The following is a 20,192-nucleotide window of genomic DNA, read 5'->3' on the forward strand; positions in this document are numbered from 1 at the left end:
TGAAATTTTGGCTCCCACAAGGGTAGCGTGCTATACATTAGGAGAGTTCGGATCTATTCCACGAATGATAACATCAATGTATAGGAGATGTTCTTAATGTATGTCTGCAATGCATTGTAAAGTTGGTGTGAGACACGTTATGTGAGTAGCAAATCCGATTTCATATTAGGAATCCATATCTCTCCCACTAAAAGACATTTCAGGCATGATGTGTTCATACATCTCGTATGTGTTTGGTTTCGTTTATGTTTATTGAGTAAACGCTGCCACATAGGTGCTCCATCAGTAAAGGCCTCATTATGTGCATCCTTACGTATCGTCGTTTGCAAAAGTAAACATCAATTTCTGTACACCTCTCCCGTTTCAGGAAGCTTCATTTTGGAGCTTCCCCAACGGGTAAGTATTTATTGGCACCTTTTCTGATGTGGTGCCTAATGGCGCCTATGTGTCATAAACGCCCTCATTAATTGTTTTTCTTGATTTTAAAACCACATAAATACAAAACATTTACTCAATAAACATAAACGGAATCAAATAGATACAATTTTGAGATATCCCAACGCATACATTCAGCGGGTAGATTAATGGTGGCAGAGTACACATGCAGACAGATACATCAAGCCTGTGCTTCCCTGGATTTGAATGTGAGAGAGAAAAAAAAAAATTTCTGCTCCGACCATGGTCACATGTGACCTCTAATTAATGGTGAATACATAGGGATGATAAGGATTATAGCCTGGGCTTGGCCCAGCCCAGTCCGTCCCAGGTTGCAGTCCAGAAAATTAAGTCCAGGCCTGGGCCTAATTAGGGATCTTCCTTTTATGTTAAAAAATACTACATATATTATTATATTATATGTTATGCTATATAATATGCATACATAATTTATTTTTTACATTATGTAATATAAAATATTATATGTAATATGTATTATAGGTATCATCTTATACTATTTATATAAAACATACAATATAACATAATTTTTTTTCTAATGGGTCCTATAACAACTTAAAGCTTCATAAATAATAAAAATGTTTTCTTTTATACACGCTCAACCATCCTAGTTCTAGCTCAAAGAGGCCTTTGTGCCTATTTGGGAGGGTTTTCATACAGTGACTTCTAGCATTATATGAGACTAGTAGCTCAATTTCTTACAATAAGTCCCGTACATTGCATGGGTCCTGACTAGTAAAATATATACATATGTATAAATTATTTATAAACTATATATCTTTATAAATAAGCAAGCCAAGCTCAGACCAAACTTGAAGTATTAGGCCTAGGCTTGACCCTAAAATTTGTGAGCCTGATGTGGGCCCGGGCCTGGGCCAGGCCTAAACAGAAAACCTAGGCCGAACCCCAAAAATTTTGGATTGGAATGGGCCTACATTTCTGGGGCTGGCTGAAAATGATCATCCCTATAAACACTCACGGGTTTGAAATAAGGGTAAAAGTACAAAAGCCTCCCTTCCATTACTGACATCCCTTCCAGACAAAAAGTTTGATTGATGCACTATTTTTTCTAAAATATCCATTTTATCCTTTTGCATATGATTTTGCATACAATTCTACTAAAATAACTCTAAAAGAACGTTTAATTTGAATAACCCATTGATCGTCCTCTTTCAATCTCTGACCCCTGAAACTCTGGTCAAGAAAAGATGAAGCATCCAACCACCATAGCTGAAAACAAATGAAACATGGGCGTTCATTGTGACCTGCAAGGCATTTACAACAACTGCTTTTACTATAATCAAATTCAGAAAGAAAATGAAATCTGGATACAAAAAGATCTTCTCACAACCACTGTGTTTACAACGACTGCATTTTATGTTATGCCATTAATAATAATCTGACTAACAAAAAGTAGATTGTGTCGTCATACTAGAGAAGTTCAACTTTTTTTATCCCCAAAGAATTGATGTTCTCAAATTTAACTAAGGGTGTTCATAAAAAAACGAAAACTGAACTGAACCAGAAAATGCAGTTAATCAAACCAACCAGTTTGGTCTTTTTGGAAAACCGAAGAATTGGTTCGGTTTTCAGTTAATCTAAAAAAAAATAAACTGACAGTTAACTAAACCGACTGGCATATATATTTATGTGTATATTTTATATATTTTTAATATATGTCAAATATTTTCTATATATTATATATAAATATATATGCATTATATATATAATATTTATAATAATCTATTTATAAATATATTATATATTATATATCATTTATTATTTATAATATAATATTATACATATATTTATATAATATATATTATAAATATAAAAAAACCAAAGAACTGAACCAGTTAAAAATCGAAACTAGCAGACCAGTTAACCAGTGGTACCAATTCGGTTTCAGTTTGGAGAAATTGAAAAACTGGTAAGACCAGTTCAATTTGAAAAAATTGTCCATGATTCAGTTAACTGAACCGCCGACACCCCTAAATTAAACAACTGATTTCTACAAAATTTCTGCAAAATTCATTATCGAAATTTGGAAGTGAAATCACTGCAAAATTCATTACACTGAAAGTCACTTCAAAATGAACAAGGGAAAAAGAAGGCTACTTCAAACTGAAGTCTAGAAGGGAAGAAGACCAACCTGCTACAACAGACTCTGTTAATCTCCATTCAAACTGAAGTCCTTTGAGGAATTGACATCCATTTCAGTGATTTCACCATGAACTTGGAAAATGGGAGTCTGAGAATTCAAATTCGTCATGCGAGCTCTTTTTGTATGTATAGCTGACCTCTCTGGATAGAATCGGCTTTTCTTTGGAAGATCCATTTTGTGCATTTCTTTGGTCAGGCGACTCCTCTTCTCTGAATAATGCTTTCAGAGTAACCACACAAGAAGGAGAAGCCTCTAGCTCTATTTCACTTTTCGGTCCTACTTCCCCAAAACCCACCAATTTGGATGTCAGGAAGTGGCTTCTTGTGGTTGCAGGGAAACTCGACTTTGAGCTAGCAGGGCGCTTTCGTAATTATAGGGAGATTTCAAGTCGCAATCTGTGAACACTTTTCTACTTCTTGCAAGAATGAAGATAACTACAATCCCCCCCATTCTTGACGGTCGCACTACTTTACAGTGGCTGAATGCTTATCTTTTCTTGACACGATGGAGTTTCTGGGGTAGGCGATGGAGAGATAACATCAGCACCCAATAGGACACGCCCCATAGACAACCCACATAATATCTCAGGGTACTTTGGGAACACCTTGTCATTGAAAGAGGCTTCTAAACACAGTTGAGATATACCATGAGGTGCTCTTTGGGGCGCTAATGTGAACTCCAAGATGGAAAGAGAAGAAGTGGATTGGCAAATGGGTTATTCAAGTTAAAATTTCTTTTAGGGTTATATTAGTGAAGTTCTATCTGAAATCATATAAATGGTAAAATGGATATTTAAAAAAAAAAAAATAGTGCATTAGTCAAACATTTTTCATCTGGGTCAGTGACAGAAGAGAGGTTTTTGTCGAATTTTCCAAAAGTTCAGTAGGTTTTTGTTAAAATGAAACTTGACTACTTGAGGGAGATTTTTATGATTGTCAGAAACCTCAGGAAGGTTTTTCCTTCCAACCTCAGAGAAGTTTTGGCTGCAAGAAAACCTTTCCCTTTCTTTCCCTACTTTTTTCCTCAAACCAAACACAACCTTAATGTCTGGATATGAATCAAATCTTAGTTGTCGCATTCATATTTGGATTTGAATAGCAATAATATTATATTGTTATATTCCCTAAAAAATTATAAGTTAAGTCCATGTAATACAGCAAATTAATTGCAATTTAGACTCTATTTGTATGGTACCTATTTGCATTTGTACTCCTGAGCCTTAATGTAATTCATTAGCACTACGAGTTCAGTTGGCAGATTGCAAAGATATGCTTGAAAGCTTCCTGACAGTTTTCTTGGTGCAACTTGGGCGGGCCCAATCTGAGCCCAGATCAATCCAATCTGCAATATTTTAAATTTTTTGGGTTGAGTCCATTTCTAACCCTTTGGTAGGCTGAATTCAGCCAATCTTATCTTGACCAACCCAAGCCTAGCTCAAGCCCGAATGATTAAGATACATATGAAGACATTAAGGAAATTCATTAAATCTCATGAATGCATTAATCAGACAATTTAAGGGTTAGATGACTATAAGTATAAACATAATAAATACATATTTTAATAGTCTATATGAGGTTAAATTACCAAGATATATATAATTTGGGAAATTTCAGAAAATGGTGAAAGAATTAAAAATACTAATTTTACTGATCAACTGTTTTTTCTATATTTTTTTTTCCTTAATTTTCCGGTTGATACAGAATGAGTATCAATTAATACCAGCTGATACTCACTAATAAATGTTAAAGGGCCGTATAGTAACAGCTTTAAGTTGCTGAATTGAACGACCTATTGATTTCATGTTTTTTCACTGACCTATATTACAGGGGCTTTGTAATTTACTCTTATGAAAAATAGTTATCAACCTGTGGACCGGATCAACGGTTCATTGATCAAATCAACTATATTTTCAATTTTGAAAAATAATGGGTCAGGTGGTAATTGAATCTAGAAATGTGACCAATTTTCTATTAAAAGAGCTGAACCTGTGCATCACACAGGTCCTGATTAATAATAAAAATATTCAAAGGATTAAACTGGTGTATCTGCAGGCACTCTTGCGGTATGGTTAGAGGTGTCAATTAGACTGAATTTGGTCTAATTCAATCCAATCCAATGTGATTCCATTATAAATAGACCAGGTCCAATTCAATCCAATGAATATTTTGGATTGATCCAATTCAATGTTTGAACTGTCCAATCTGTTCAAATTTGTTTTAATTTAGATTAATTCTCACCCAAAAGTGGATCATTGACAGTTTGACACCTATATTCTTATCTTCTATATCAATTGACCATATATTGGCTTAATCCAATCCAATTTAATATAAATTCATTATCAATGGACCAGGTCCAATCAAACCAATAAATACTTTGGACCATTAAGTCTGGATTCATCCAATTCAATGTCTTATTGGTCCGTCTAATCTGTCCAAATTAATTTTGGTTTGAATGAGTCCAATCCAAAACTGGTCCATTGACACCCCTAGATATGGTGAGTTTGCCTGCGTGCACCCTGCTCAGTCTTCACCCCTTAAATCCCCTATAACATGTGATTTACACAACTTTAGATTCAGGTATTAAGAAGCCTGAAACTTCTTTAAAATTGTATTCACTGAAAGTCAGCAATATTCTCAGTTCTTGCAACTAAAAACAAGTTTTTCGGGTCAGCCACTTCAACTGTCAAACCCATTGATGATAATCAAGGTTTGAATTGCGTTGGAAGCTGTAGCATTGTCAAATTCATTTTTTTGTTAGATTTTGATGTCACAAATGCTATAACCATTGGATAAAAAAAAGGAAGAAGACAAATGAAAGCTTATTAAGTTGTAGATCACATCTCCACCCCACAATATATCCCCAAACATCTTTCGATGACAGTACCAGTCCCAAAGTCCCAATGATGTCAATATTAAACGTGTGCCAATATTTTGCACGCATAATAGTAGCTCAAAAGCGTACATTATTTGAAAAACCAACTTACCAACCGAAGAAATGTGATAGCTTAACCAACTATATATGCCAGAGTTGAGCCCAAGGTAAGCCAGGCATAGCATAGATTTGTTTAGCTCATTAGTTGGGCTTTTGGACTTGATCAAAACCAATAAAAAGCTGAGGCAAACTTACTTTGGTCTATGATCCCTAGATGCTCAATTACCATCCCTCCAAAATAATAATAATAATAAAAATAATAGGCCCAATATCAAACCCGTAGAATCACAGATTCTCCATGCTATGGCTAGTAGTAGCGGGTCTCATGTTTATGCCGCTCTGCTCTCTTTCCCCTGTGTCCCTGTACTATTAGAAGGGATCTCTTACAAGCAAAACAAGGCCCACAACCAATCAATGTCTCAATTCTCATCTATGGCTTGTGTGGAGCATAATAATTGGTCCTACGACCCATAACACAGTTGTCAAGTTCAGCTAATCTGCTTTAGGCCAGAGATGTAATTCAATAATAAAGCCCCACACCAGCCATGCACTCAAAGTGAGAGATTGGGTGGTTATTGGTATATGGGTTCTACTGCTGGCATGGCGCATTATTGTTGGTTAATTAGCCATTGCATTCAGCAAATCCATATTCACTTTCTTTTCTAGCGTGAGAAATTTGAAGATTGTGGGAAAATTAAACTATTCCAAACACCTGATTTATAGAATAGTGTTTTGAAAATTTTAGACCTTTTTTGCCTCCAGCAAAACCTATAACAGGTTGAATTTTCAAAATCCAATTCTTTCCCACACATGAAAATGCAAAACCCTCTCAGCCCTACTCTATCCATATCTAATTTCATGTTGATATATATAACCAATGAACAAATAAAATATGAACATAAAATTCAAAATATTATTAAATTCAATACATAAATACATAAATTCATATGCATATCTTATAATATATATTATATATCGAGGGAGACTAGAATTTAACCTAATACTGTACCCTACACATACCTGGACCGATAGGGGCAGATGGAGGGGTGGAATTTGTCATTCCTAATTCCCAATTGAAAGCAATATTGTTTTAGAAACCAGACAGGCTAATGAATTGATACTCGGCTTAAATTCGGCTTGACCACTTATGGAACCCTAAGCCAAATCATTGATGGTATGGCCTACGATTGAACGCAATTTAATTAAGAAAAGAAAGATATGCATGAATGCATGTTGAGTGTTTCATCTTTCATGTAGGGCCGGCCGTTCAATTGCATGCATGACTTTCACATATATACTATAGAGTATAGACTACTCACTACTATTATAAGGGCCCATACAAGTTATGACAATTGGAGTCTGAGTTGTTGATAACTTGATGTATCATGACAAACTTGATGCTTTTGGATTAATAATTGTAGTCTACAAGACTACAACCACCACCCCACTGACGTGAGAAAGAAAATTAGGGTTCATTGGAATTTACAGACTACCCAAAGTTTCAGAACAAAAATATAACCTGATCAGTGTTAGGAAAAAGCATCCCCCGGCCCTTCACTTTAACAGATAGATAGCCATCCTCAGTTGGAGTCCATACTCTTCGGTTCTTGGAAGTTGGAATGGTTCTTCCGATTTGTGATGAGATGTTGATATGCTTTCGAATGTTCACGCGCTTTCACAAAATTGGAAGAATATTTTGGATGGATGATTGATTTGAACGGGGAACACGTCAAAAGCTTGGGCAGTAAGGGATTCCTAAAAACATAATTTTCAACAGATGAGATATGGCTGCTTCTTTTTTGCTTTGTACCAAAGTTATTGCGACTTTTGAACGCTAATTTGCACACACTACTAATAATGCAGAACAGGGGAAATTGCTGCCATACCAACTCCCTTCCCTTTTTAGTTTTTACCAAACCCCATCCCGACTAGTGACGACACAGAAATTATCATCCTCACCTTTGGATTAATTGATTCTTTGTCCCAAAATTAAAGCAATAACCGCCAACCGAGTGGTGGTTCGGTTGCCACGTATGCTATTTACAATTCTCCTATCAATTCTCATTATTTCTAGAAGAATTATTAATGTTACTAAAAAATGCATTTCAAGAATAAGTAAAATAAGTAATTATTTCAGAAAATAAGCTCGTTTTGAAGAAGTCAAAATTTTTTTATTTATAAGAGTATGTTAGGTTTGTGGTCCGAATCAAAATCAAAATCAAAATGGACTGTTTGATTAAGAATAGGAATTAGAATTAGCAGGAATGAGATTTCATTTCCAAGAGAAAGACAGAGAATGACTATTCCCTCAAATGAGATTTCAATTCTGCCCAACAACTCAACCAAATAACTGGAATCGGAATAATTCATTCCAAACCTCTATTCCTGCAAACCAAACAAGGGCCTAAGCCTCTTTTTCAATAAGTGCTTATTACGTTTTTGGCCGACCTTCACCCACCACATAATTTTCATAATACTTATAGTATCCAAAAAAAAAAACTATACAACCCCATTAGAAATAAATACTTTTTCACCAAGCACTCATAAAGTCATAATCATACCACTATTGGATTACCCTTGATTAACATCATCTCCTCATCAATTCATTTCAATTATTAAAGGAAACTACAATACAAACATTCCTCGGTTGCAACAGTAAACTCAGATCTAATGAGAGAGAAAGAGAAAGAGAGAGAGCACTGCCTCCTTCCTGGCTAGAATGTGTAGCGTGGGCTAACCTAGGAGAGAAGCAGCTTGAGCAATCCCAGCCAGGTGAGTAAGATAGCGATGGATGGAGAAAGGAAGGTGGAAGAAGAAGCAGAAGTAGTAGTGGAGGTGGTAGTGGGCGTGGTGGTGGTGGTGGTTGTAGTAGAAGGCGATGTCGGAGTGGTGGTGGAGGTAGATGGTGTTGGGGTTGCTCCATCCCCCACAGTCACTGCTAGCTTCATTCCATTCCCGCAGTGGCCCAGCACTCCACAGATGAAGTAATGAGTTCCGGTTGTCTTAAGCGTGTACGTCGACTTCCCACTGCTGTCCGAGCTAATAGCGTTGCCCACTGTGCAGCTGGTGTAGTCACTTTGGCTCACTTCATCCACCGTGTGACCTCCTCCTGCATAATTAAATACTGCCAAAACGGCCCAAACTTAAAATTGTTAATACGAGAATGAATCAGCTGCAACGCCCTTCCTAATTAAACGCACCAAATCTCATACTCATTGTTTAATAGACGGAAGAAGAGGAGATCTGATCAAGAAATGGAAATAGAGAAACTCCAACTCTAGCTAGCTAGGGTTGTGAGTTTTATTTGGAATTATCAACCCTACGCACTAGTTTACAACTTACCGAGGGAATCTCCCACAGCAAATGTCTTCCCTTTGGTCCATGAGCTATAGTCCACATTCGTCGTCCAACCTGTCTCGTCTCCAACGGTGTAAACAGTGCCCAAGCTCGGCACAACGCAACACAATGCTACGACGACAGAGAAGATGCCGGCTGCCGTGGTGGCCATGTCCCACCACGTATATGACAGACACACAAATTAAAACCCAGAGACAGAGAAAGAGAGAGAGATGTGTGTCGTTATTGTTGGAGAAGGGGGTTCCTTATATAGTAGTAGAGGGTGACTGGAGTAAGTAAACTTTTGGTCTACTTTATTTTGTTTGTTGATTTGGTTCCTTTCTAATGAAAATTTTCAAAGGTGGATTCCCGAGATGACTTGAGTCGAACTCTATACCTAAAGGAAGAGGTAGGTGACTATGTCTGTAACTTTTTCCTTCTTCTCTAATCTTTTTTTATTTTAAACATGGTTGTTAAATTGGATGTGATAAGGCCTGTCCTCATGTTAGTATATACGTGTTTATATATCGGGCTCTGCTTATAGATCTCAACTTAATTTCACTTTCTCTCTTATCTTTTGATAAACCAAACACAGCCTAAGCAAACGTGAAGCTGGGTCCTTTCTATTCTTCCTTTAATTTATTCAAACACATCTTTGCATCGAAAAAGAATCTTTCGGCTCTTGAATAATTACAAACCCAGCCGAAAAGAAAATTGATATTACCTTCTTCACGTACCCACCCCCCGCCCCAAAAAAAAAACAAATATGAAGTTTCAAGAAACCAATTGACACAACATAAAAAGGGTCCCTTTTAATGGCTTATGGGCATCTTTTTTATATAAAATACATATGCAGTGATTACGATATTAAAGTATAGAAACAGAACAAATAAAACAACTAACTACTTGAAACTCACTCAATTATTAGAGTCAAGAGGAAAAGACTATTGATTTGAATAAGATTGAGGAGTGATATACACACCAAGAAAAAATTAAGGAGAGCTCCTCCCAGAACTTTTTGACAAGTGGAAAATTAAAGGGTGTCCGCCAAATGAACACTACCCCTCCACCCCCCCCACCCCCTTTTTCTGTGTTCCTACTTGTTAATAATAGTGAAGACGGGGTCCAATGGACGTCATCAAGGGAACGTATCACCAAACCAACCCCCAAACAAGTGGCCTAGGGCATGGCTTGAGTTGCAAAAGCACCATGGATAGGATATATACAGTTGGCAGAATTTTCATGATAGCAAGCGGTTTTCGTCTTATATATCATCTGGACGGTATGTCCCTCGATATATTTATAATAAGCTTATAAATGCCGGAGGAGCAGCAAGCCAGCAAGTTTGGTCGATCGTGTGTCCACTGTGAAGATTGGACTCTTCTCTTTAATGACTGGCCTAGCCAGCATATATCCAAATACCAATTTTCCAATCAATCAAAGTAATGTTGGGGAAGTGGGCTTTCCAAGGCCCAAGGGGCAAGAAACCTCCCTCATATAAGTTCTTGTTCACTTCGAATGAAGTTATTTAAAGGAACTTAGTAGCTTTAAGAGGTGTTAAAATGAAAGTATATTAAGATGTGATATGATTATGTATATAAAAGATGATGAATCTATAGCATCCATGAGAAGAAGTGATATGTTGTAAACTGAAGGGGTTAAGAGGGGGAGGGGCAGATAATAATTGACATGGGCTTAACTAAGTAAGAAATGACCTGTGCTCATGATGTAACAATTTATATGGCACCGCACAGAATGGAAAGAATGATTCATGTAGCCAACCAATTGGGTTAAGGCTTAGATGATAGATAAATAAATACATATGACGTGAGAAATTGAAGGGAGGTGGGTGTAATGAATGCATCCAAGAACAGCAAGCAGTGAGTAACTAGATTCAATGGTGGTGTTTGATTACTATTAACTTCATTTACAAAATTAATTCATATAATAAGGGGGCTTTCTTTTTTTGAATTTTGAGAGTGGGAAAATTAGTCAATGGGATTTTGACTCCCATTGACCAAGAAACTCATGTTCTTTTTTTGAAATTTATGTAGGAATTATTAGGGAAAGTTCATTTTTCTTGGGTATCACTTATCCATTTCCTGGGTAGGTAAATAACTTTTCCACCTAGGGAAAGTTGTCAATACTTGAATTGGACAAAATGCCCCTTTTAATAATGGATTTTTAAAGCTAAAATAGGCATATTACCTTATTTACCTGAGAAATAAAAGAACATGGATAAATGCACTTACTCAACTAAGTATTTCCTAAAAAACACTTACCTAAGTAAATAACTTACCGAAAAGCAAACAAAACCTAAAAAGTAAATTAGAAAATGAAATAAAAGGGCATAGTAATTTCCCTTTCCCATACAACACACCTAATTCTGTAGTTTGTACGGTTTTCATTAGTTTGCCTCCTTTATATATTGATGGTATTATTTTTGCCACATTCAATTAATCCATGACATAGCTACAGGTTAATTGAATAAATTCAAAACATTTTTGTGATAGATATTAGCAAGCATTTCCCAAAGGCAACAAGCGAATACTGTATGGGTATGTACATCTCTACTGTTTTACTTGTCTTGTATATGCATGCTATGTTTTCTTAGTTAATTCTATTTGAATCCTTCGCATCAACTCGACTCAGCAATATATGGGTGGGTGCCTGGTGTGTGGGCCGAGTTTCCGAGTTCAAAAGGGTAGAATGTTAGGTATATATAGTTTATTTTTCGAAGATTACCTAAACTCACTAGAAGGATCTCCGACAAACAAACTTGAGCATCATGCGCCAAACAGTTTGCAGCTTGATTCACTTCACGATACACATGTTTGTAGCTTAGACCTTTACCTTTGTTGAATTCATTCTTCAGCTCCAAACAACTTGAAATAATGTTCCTCAGACTCTACCTAATTCTTATTCGGGAGGGCAAACAGTATCTTCTGGCTTTGTAAGGTGGATCCATAAATGAATCCGAATCTCCTACCTACAAGAATACTTAGGGGTGTTAATAGATCGGTTTTGGATTGGATCCCGTCCAAACTAAAATCAATTTAAACGGATTGGATGGATCAATAAAACATATTGAATTGGACCAGTCCAGACTTAATGGTATTTATTGGATTGGATTGGACCTGGTTCATCCGTAATGAATTTATGTTGGATTGAGTTGGATTGAGACAATATTTGATTCATTGATATAGAAGATAAGAATATAAGTGTCAACGTGTCAGGTTTGAGATAAAATTAATCTATACTAAAACAAATTTGAACGGTCCAGACATTGAATTGGTTTGATTGAAAATATTCATTGGATTAGATTGAACTTGTTTCATTTGTAATGAACTCACATTGGACTGGATTTACTAAATCGGATTAAATCAAATCCAGTCCAATTGACCACCTACCCACAGAACACTACAACTGTACATTGGGAAAATCCCCCCATGAATGAAAACATTTAAACACGGGAGATGTTCCCAATGTACAGCCATAGTATCTTATGGGTAGGATTGCTGTGGTGGGTAGGAGATCCAAGCTCCCTATACATAATCTATAAGTTATCTTTGGCCAAAAACCCAGAAAGACCGAATTTTCTTTAATTCAGCAACTAAATCTTTTTTTTTTTTTTGGTAAAGCTAATTTTAATAGCTTCTTCAACGTGGATAAGTGCAACTCAATTAAAGCTGAAGCCTTCCAAAATGGCCTTTTGTTACACCGACCCTCAAGAATCTGGATTTGGTTCTCTCCATCTGTTTCAAAATCGGCTTCAGTGCTCACATCCTTACTTCAGTCCCTTGCAGCATGGTTTTCTAAACCGGATTGGACCAGACAGTTGGATTGGAAAAATCGGGAATCGGTTAGGTGATTAATTTTGTTTTTCTTCAAAAACGGATATTTGCAAAAAAAAATGTTGATTTGATTAACAAATCGCTAATCCGGGCAATTGAACCGATTGAATTGTTTAAACCGTTCCTTTTTATTTTTTATTTTTTATTAAAACAAGCCAATCATTCGATTTAAATGGTCAGACCATTTGACCTAGGAACCGGACCTCTGATCGATTCGTTCTCTGGATAGGTTTGAAAAACCTTGCCTTACTGTGCGAACTGTGAGTATGGTCTTATGAGTTCGAAGCTGATATGCTCGCTTTCATGGTTGAAAGCAATGTTTCATCCCAATGCAAAATTACATGGACGATTCAAGTAGTATCAAATTTAAAAAGCTGGTAGGCTGGTACTCGTTCAAAATTTCGGGGGTTTTTGATTGATTAAAATTTTTATTTTTTAATTTTTAAGGGAAATAATGGAGGTACACCGTACACAATATGAGTAGCCCACCCCAACCCTGGTGAAGGAGGGGATCACGTTGGTGTCAAAACCTGGTGAGCCTATACCAAATAAACCACCGAGTGATGCAAAACCATTGTAAAGAGACCGGATCTGCTCCTCACACTCACACGCACATCCTACCATGCATTGAGAATATCTCACGTATTAATTATTATTTACAGGAGATGTTTTTAATGTACGGTGGATGTAACTGTGAGGCGCCCATTTGTGAGGAGCAGATCCCCTTCGTGTAAAAGCTCTTTTAGGGCTACAATTTGGGTCGGGTTTGGCCCAAACCTAACCCAACCCAAAAAACCTGGTTGGGTTGGGTCGAGTTGATGATCAGGTTAGGATTAGGGTTAAAATTCTTGAACCCGACCTTAGTTCAGGTTGGGTTAGGGTTGACCCCTCGAACAACCTGATCCCCTATAGTACTAGACTACTAGTCTACAATTCTACTACATGTCATATATATACACTTACTTGTTTAGATGCATGATAATTGTATAACCCTCTCTACATACTATCATGCCTTTCTTTATTTAAGTTATTCACAGGTACTTTACTACTTGTCTTTTCCTTTTGTTGTGTAATTTTTATATATGACCTATCAAATAGATTCAAATTATTTGCTTGATCCTATGAATTGTTATTAATGATTTTATTTCCATAATTTTATGTTTCATTATTGTTAATTTTATGAATTTATATTTTTGATAAAAATTCCATCATAGGTCATAACTCATGATAAATAAATACTTATTTTTTTACTAGATTTTAAAGGATGGGAAGATTGGGTTGGGACCAACCCAAAATTGGTCAAGTTAGGTTAGGGTTAGGGTTGAGTAGGTCAGGTTGGGTTAGGGTTAGGATTGAGGGTTTAGAACATAGGATTGAGTTAGGATTGGTCTCAACCCGACTTGCAGCCCTAAGCTCCTTATCGATTGGTTGGGTTGGGTTGGGTTGAGTTTAGTAACCCATGCCTTTCAGTTAGGGCACGTTGGGTTGGGCCAACTGCCCCTCTCACCCTGCTTTGTCCATTTGTGAGGTACCGATGAGGTGTGGGTGGTGTGGTGAGCCTCTTTATTCCACCCACCCACTCATGATTTACACCTGAGGCGACCGCTTTCCACTTTTCCATTAGCAACGGAGGTTTGGTGGAATAAGATTCCACCTAACACTACTTCACTGAAACTCTTTCTGGAATCATGTATACGCTGGCCACAAGACACTTTACAGCAGCACATGACGGCTGTCAATTGAACTAAATTTGATCCAATCCGGTCCAGTTCAACATTGATCCATTTACAAATGAATTGGACTAAATCTGGTCTAAACCCCATATAAATCGGATCCAGTCCAGTCCAATTGAAATGCAAATGGATCAGATTGAACCCAATCCAGTCCAAATTAAATGTTTTCCTTACTTAAAAGTCAACTGATTTCATTTCACGTAAACAGTTTACTGCGTCATCTGATCTGAAAGCAATCGACAAAGAGAAAGTGTCTGAATTGGACCGGGCCACTTACATGTGAAAGCAGTTGGGTCAAATTTTAAGGTTCTATTTGCTGGGTCGGTTCAGTTGTGGGTCATTACCATTAACGTCACTTGTGACTTATGGTCTTCTGCAACACGTACACCAGAAAGGACGACTCTTTCCCATTTCAGTCGGCCATGTTTTTTGACTTTGGGACTTCATATAAGTGGTGCAGCATGAATGCATAAAGGTTGGTAATTCTTGGAACATTCTCAGTAAACCTGGTCCAGTCAGTTGAATAGCCCAAGTTTCTGGACCATATGTTACTTACCCAGATGAATCAGGAATACTGCATCCATTTGTTTGACTATCTCTGTCGGGTGTGTTAATAGGTAAACATGGTTTGAATGTCTGGTCAGACCTGCTTAGCCCAGAATACTCAGACAAGTATGTAAGCTAGAAATAGGATGGTTGGAATCAGGGGTGTTCATCAAAAACCAAAAAACGAAATAGGATGATTGGAAGAAGACAGTAGGAGTTGGAGCAGACTCTGTTCCATCCACAGATGGTTTGATAACTGTAAGGAAGAATATATTGTAAGAAATGGTGAAGATGAGAAGAATAAAAGCTGAATATGCAAGATAAGAACCAGAGCAAACTCTACTAGAGCATTGGATTTCTGATCTCTAATGAAAATTTCATTAAAATATAAAATAAAGAAAGATTACAAGGCTTGGTGTTACCCCATACTGAGAAAAAGATAACACAAGGTTTAACAAATTCTGCCCCACAAATCCAATTGGAAAAACACAAAACAAGCTAACAACAGAACTTAACTACATGAAAATGCAAACCAAGAAATCCCATTTCAGCTACTAGAAACATCCACCATCTCTTTTTAACAAGAAATGTCCTCGATGATTTGAACACCTATGTTTTACCTGAACTGATTCCACTTCCTAATTAACCTCTCTCAATCAAAATGCCCCCAAATCTCTTATGAAGAACCGAACCTTGTATGAGAAAATTGGACCAAATTACCTGGTGTTTGCTTCAGCAGCTGTGCTCTTCCCCAGGATTCCCCCCCCCCCCCCGGCCCCATAGAATTGGAAGCTAGGATCAGGCTTATCTCCTAAGTCACAATTTTATTTATTATTTTCAGTATTCCTCAACTCACAATTGGTTAGAAGAAAGTTAAAAATCATATCCCATCCTTTGTCCACTTGCAAATGTTATTTGAACAACAGATTACAATATTTTAGAGTGAAACTTTGCTGCTTGCAGCAACATCCGATCAAGCAAGTCCTTTTCACCTGAAAAAATATCCCGGACCAGGCCAAATGTATATTGCTTGTACAACAACTCAAACCCAAAATTACTTCAAATAAATATAACTAGTGACTGTAATTTCACGCCCACAGACTATACTTTAATTGTGTATTCAATTCACAAGCTTTCTATTAATCAAATTACCTGAACTGAAACGAAATCTCATTTGAGAAAATTGGAAATATCACCAGGATTTTCAAACTCAGAACAGAGAGAGCATGTCACAGGGAAAAAAAAAAAGATTAAGAGAACTTTAAGAATAACAAAAGCTTGAGGGGAAATATGTTCTTGAAGAACTTTAAGAAACTTGATGCTTAGATATGGTTAGCATTGTCGTAAAGGGATTAGGGCAAGCTTGTTGCATGGCTACTTAAATTAGCACAGTTGATAAAACTTAGAGCAGTAGATAGGAAAATGTCATAACTATCTATATTCTATAGTCAACAAGATAGTAATCAAAATGATAACTAAATTTCGATATTATTCTTTTGGTATAAATTGAGCATATAGGGAGAGTCAAACCATCTCCAGCATTAGATGGATTTAAATGAAACACAGAACACAGCACATATGGAAGGGTGTGACTATTTTCAAAAGAAAAGTGACACCATCTTGTACTTCTAAGTTCTAACCTTAGGCTCTACTGAAAGAAGTTTCTATTACAATACAGAAGACAATTTGCAGTTGTATATTTAAGTTCCAAAATTCCATAAGAAACTAAAAGTTGCTACTGGCATGTTTTTGTCAAGGTTGAATAGATTTTCCAATTACATGTCAGTAGCTGCAAATGCGTGGATAATGTCACAAAACAATACAAAATAGGAAAAAAAAAATGGACTAGTCCAATCCAATCCATTGAATTATCGCTGTCAATATGTTCAACCTGGATCGGATTGGGTCCAATCCAATCCACTGTCCTATTGGACTTTCTAACTTGTTCAATTTGGTTTTAATTCAGATTGTATCTAACCCACACCTGGTCCATTGACAGCCTCACAGCCCCACTCTTATCTTCTATCAATAGACTAGATATTGGTTCAAAACTTCAACCCAACCTAGACCACTATAAACCATTACAACTCTAGGTCCAATCCAAATTTTATAAGCAAGTATTTAATAAAAAAATATAAGAAAGATTTAAAAACCAATAGTATTGTTGTGAAAATTTCTTAGTTTTATATTTTATATTTTATAAAAAATTTATAATCACAGTTTATAAAATATTTTAAATTTATAAAAATTTAAAAACCAATCCAATCCAAATTTTATATTTTATAAAAAATATCATCTCAGTTTCAAAATTCTTAGTTTACCATTGTTGTGAAAACCAATAGCAATAACAATCCCTTGCCCATTGTTAGGATCAATTTACTAATTTGATGAATAGAATTTAAAAAACATTCCCTCTATAGTTTTACTTTGAAAAACAAAATGATATTAAACATATTCAAATCATAATGGTTAATCACTCAATTACACAAAAAAAGGAGAAAAAATAAATTATTTCAAATGTAGAAGACAAAATCCAAGCTATATTTCTAAAACATAAAATAACAAGTGATCTGTTCAACACAAACTAACACATAACGTTTCCTTTGGAAACATCCTGAAATCCAAACAAAGAAAGAGAGAATGGTGATTTCTGTGCTAGGTTCTAATGACAGAGGATAGATGAAATACCTGAATGAACAAATCGCAGAGGTCAAAGGAAAGGCTGTCGCCGCTGAAGAGGGAGTGCTGTGACTGCTGTCGCTGCTGAAGAAAGTGATAGGGCGCTGAGAGAAGAGAGAGTGTTTTACTGCTCGCTAGAGAAAGTGAGAGGCGCTGAGAGAGGGAAATACCGCCGGCGAGACTTTGAGATGGAGCGCCAAAGCCTAGACTTTGAGAAAGTGAAACGTCCGTTCAAACTTCAAACGAAAATGAACGGACCAGTGGGCTGTTCGAACTTTGGGGTTTGTCCATTTTATGAATGGACGATTTTTGTTCGGACCGGTCCGAGTCCATATCAATTTTATGACTGTCCATAACACTTTCGATATGGACACTACAGCTGTCCACAGACACTACAGCTGACCATCGATATGGCTGCGCATCAAAAGCATCTTGTGGTCAGCTGTAGTGTGGTCAGCAGATTTGGACTTTAATTATATGATATCTCAACGCTGTGTGTAGCTAGAACAAGATTCATTGTCTCATTAATGATGATGTCAAAAATTATAAATCGATGATAGCCTTCTAAACAGAAACAAGGTTTTTATATATATTTAAGCTTTTTTTTGGTAAAAACTAGCAAGATGAGATCATTAATAATAAAACAGTCACACTGTACAAAAAGATGTAATAGTTAAAGTCTAATTAAGTCTTGGTTGGTCAGATTTTGAATTCACTCAGGTGGAGGTGGATCTTGGACAAACAACTCAGGTTCTTTTAGACTTTTCTTGGCTAGCATGTGAACAGCAACATTACAAGATCTATTTATATGATTAAAAGAATTTATTAGATCTTCAGTAGCTTAACGTCCAAACATAGAAAGTTTGCATTCGAAACCAATTCCAAGTTTTTCGTCTTTTAGAGCCTGCACTAAAAGTTGATAGTCTGATTCCACTTCTATATCTTCCTCCTTGTGTAGTTATGACTGCACCAACATCATTCGTTAGAACTGCACTAAAACCTAAACTACTAAGACACAAAAAACTCCCATCCACATTCATCTTAAGCTTTTCTATCTTTCATATTTTTCAAAAAGAGGATTTTCCCTCATTAAAATTTGAATGTTGAGGTAAATAATCTTATAATTCTGAAGGGGAAATCACCACTCTCCTTCCACATCCTGTAAGGAATTGCAAGTGTAACTCTGGTCATAAAAATAAATTAAGTATCAAGTTTTATTAAGTTCCAGCTAAGTATTTATTAAAATTTGAATGGGCTCAATACCGTGCATATTCTATTCTTCAAATCAGGCTGCATCGATCCCTATTCCATAGGCTTCGCATCTGTTCAACTTTAACCACGGTTGGCAGAATCGTATCAAACCGTGCCCAATCCTTGTACTTATAATATCTACCTCAAATATGTGCTCTGCTGTGATTTATTAAATTATATATTTATTCGGTCCGTGACAGGTGCCCGATTGTACATTTATACACGTGTAATGAAATGATATGTTTGTTACATATTAAATCCAAGTGCACCTACGCAAATTAAACAAGTGCAGCAGATCCCACATTGTCACTTAACACCTTTCTCCACGTGTACGGTGCCCTCCAACGCGAGCCCTACACTCTAATCCATATGGATGGCTAATGTCATGGGCTTCTACATCGAGCCCATTAGAGAGTCTCATTAAAGACCCAGAAGGCTGTTGGCCTTTTCACTGGACAAAAACAAAAAGTTGGGGGTGGGGACCTTGGTCTGGTCTGTGGGAAAGGCCGAAAGCCCAGCATGTCAAACCGTCAATCCGAAAAATCTATAAGCTACGGTAGAACTAGACGTGGTAGTAATAGCTGTGCAAGTCGGATTGGTCACCACGATACATTATTAGACATGCCCTAATAAGAAGGCAAGTGAAGTGTCATGATCTGCTCACCACGATACATTATTGGTCAAGTTCATCCATCCACATCCACATAGTAGGAACATCTCTTATAATTTATATCATCCATATTCTTGATGTGCAGTTAGGGGGAAGCCTCTCATTAACACTTCCATGCTGAAGGCGTGAAATTGATAGCTGTTTTATAGGCTGTGGGTCAATCAATTTGGTTCTACATCAGTCATAAATTCAGAGGAGAGATTGAGTGGTTATCAGTCATATGCATTTTATTTGTGTGTAGACTTTTAAAGGAAAAAAAAAAAAAAACTTTTGTTTCTGCATGGAGCAAAATTGATTCTACTTTTAAAGGGGAGACGGGATTTGCTCCTCACAAATGGGCGCCTCACATGCACGTCCATTGTGCATTGGGAACATCTCCCATGAATAATAATTAATAAGTGCGGGAGATGTTCTTAATGCATGGTAGGATGTGCATGTGAGGTGCCAGGTGTGAGGAGCAGATCCGATCTCTATAAAGGGATGGAATCAAAAACCTATGTTCCATAGCTAATAGCTCAGGTTTCCTGTAAAGTCATATTGGCCAAGTATTATGCAAGATTCTAATGTCTTAGACT

The 20,192-nt window shown here is 36.6% G+C and overlaps 1 protein-coding gene and 1 long non-coding RNA gene across 2 annotated transcripts; both read right to left on the bottom strand.

Annotated features, from left to right (window-relative positions):
- Positions 1-8,125: 8,125 nt before the first annotated feature.
- Positions 8,126-9,134, bottom strand: LOC104604239 (mavicyanin-like). Its single transcript, XM_010268513.3, has 2 exons — positions 8,891-9,134; positions 8,126-8,672 (listed from the first exon to the last, which is right to left on the bottom strand). The coding sequence occupies exons 1-2, from the start codon at positions 9,054-9,056 to the stop codon at positions 8,287-8,289; spliced, it is 552 nt and encodes a 183-aa protein (XP_010266815.1). The 5' UTR covers positions 9,057-9,134; the 3' UTR covers positions 8,126-8,286.
- Positions 9,135-15,325: 6,191 nt separating this feature from the next.
- On the bottom strand, positions 15,326-18,067 carry LOC104604232 (uncharacterized). Its single transcript, XR_736375.2, has 2 exons — positions 17,706-18,067; positions 15,326-16,009 (listed from the first exon to the last, which is right to left on the bottom strand). It is a non-coding gene; the product is annotated as an uncharacterized LOC104604232 (long non-coding RNA).
- Between the last annotated feature and the right edge of the window lie 2,125 nt (positions 18,068-20,192).

This window comes from Nelumbo nucifera, chromosome 5 (assembly GCF_055504915.1).
Source record: "Nelumbo nucifera cultivar China Antique chromosome 5, China Antique-T2T, whole genome shotgun sequence".
NCBI classification, from domain to species: domain Eukaryota; kingdom Viridiplantae; phylum Streptophyta; class Magnoliopsida; order Proteales; family Nelumbonaceae; genus Nelumbo; species Nelumbo nucifera.

What these genes read in the sequence shown, in the direction of transcription:
- LOC104604239 (XM_010268513.3), bottom strand. Translation starts at nt 9,056, where the DNA reads ATGGCCACCACGGCAGCCGGCATCTTCTCTGTCGTCGTAGCATTGTGT. An exon ending in TGCTGTGGGAGATTCCCTCG is followed by an intron (nt 8,673 to 8,890) that starts GTAAGTTGTAAA and finishes CCGTTTTGGCAG; the next exon opens with TATTTAATTATGCAGGAGGA.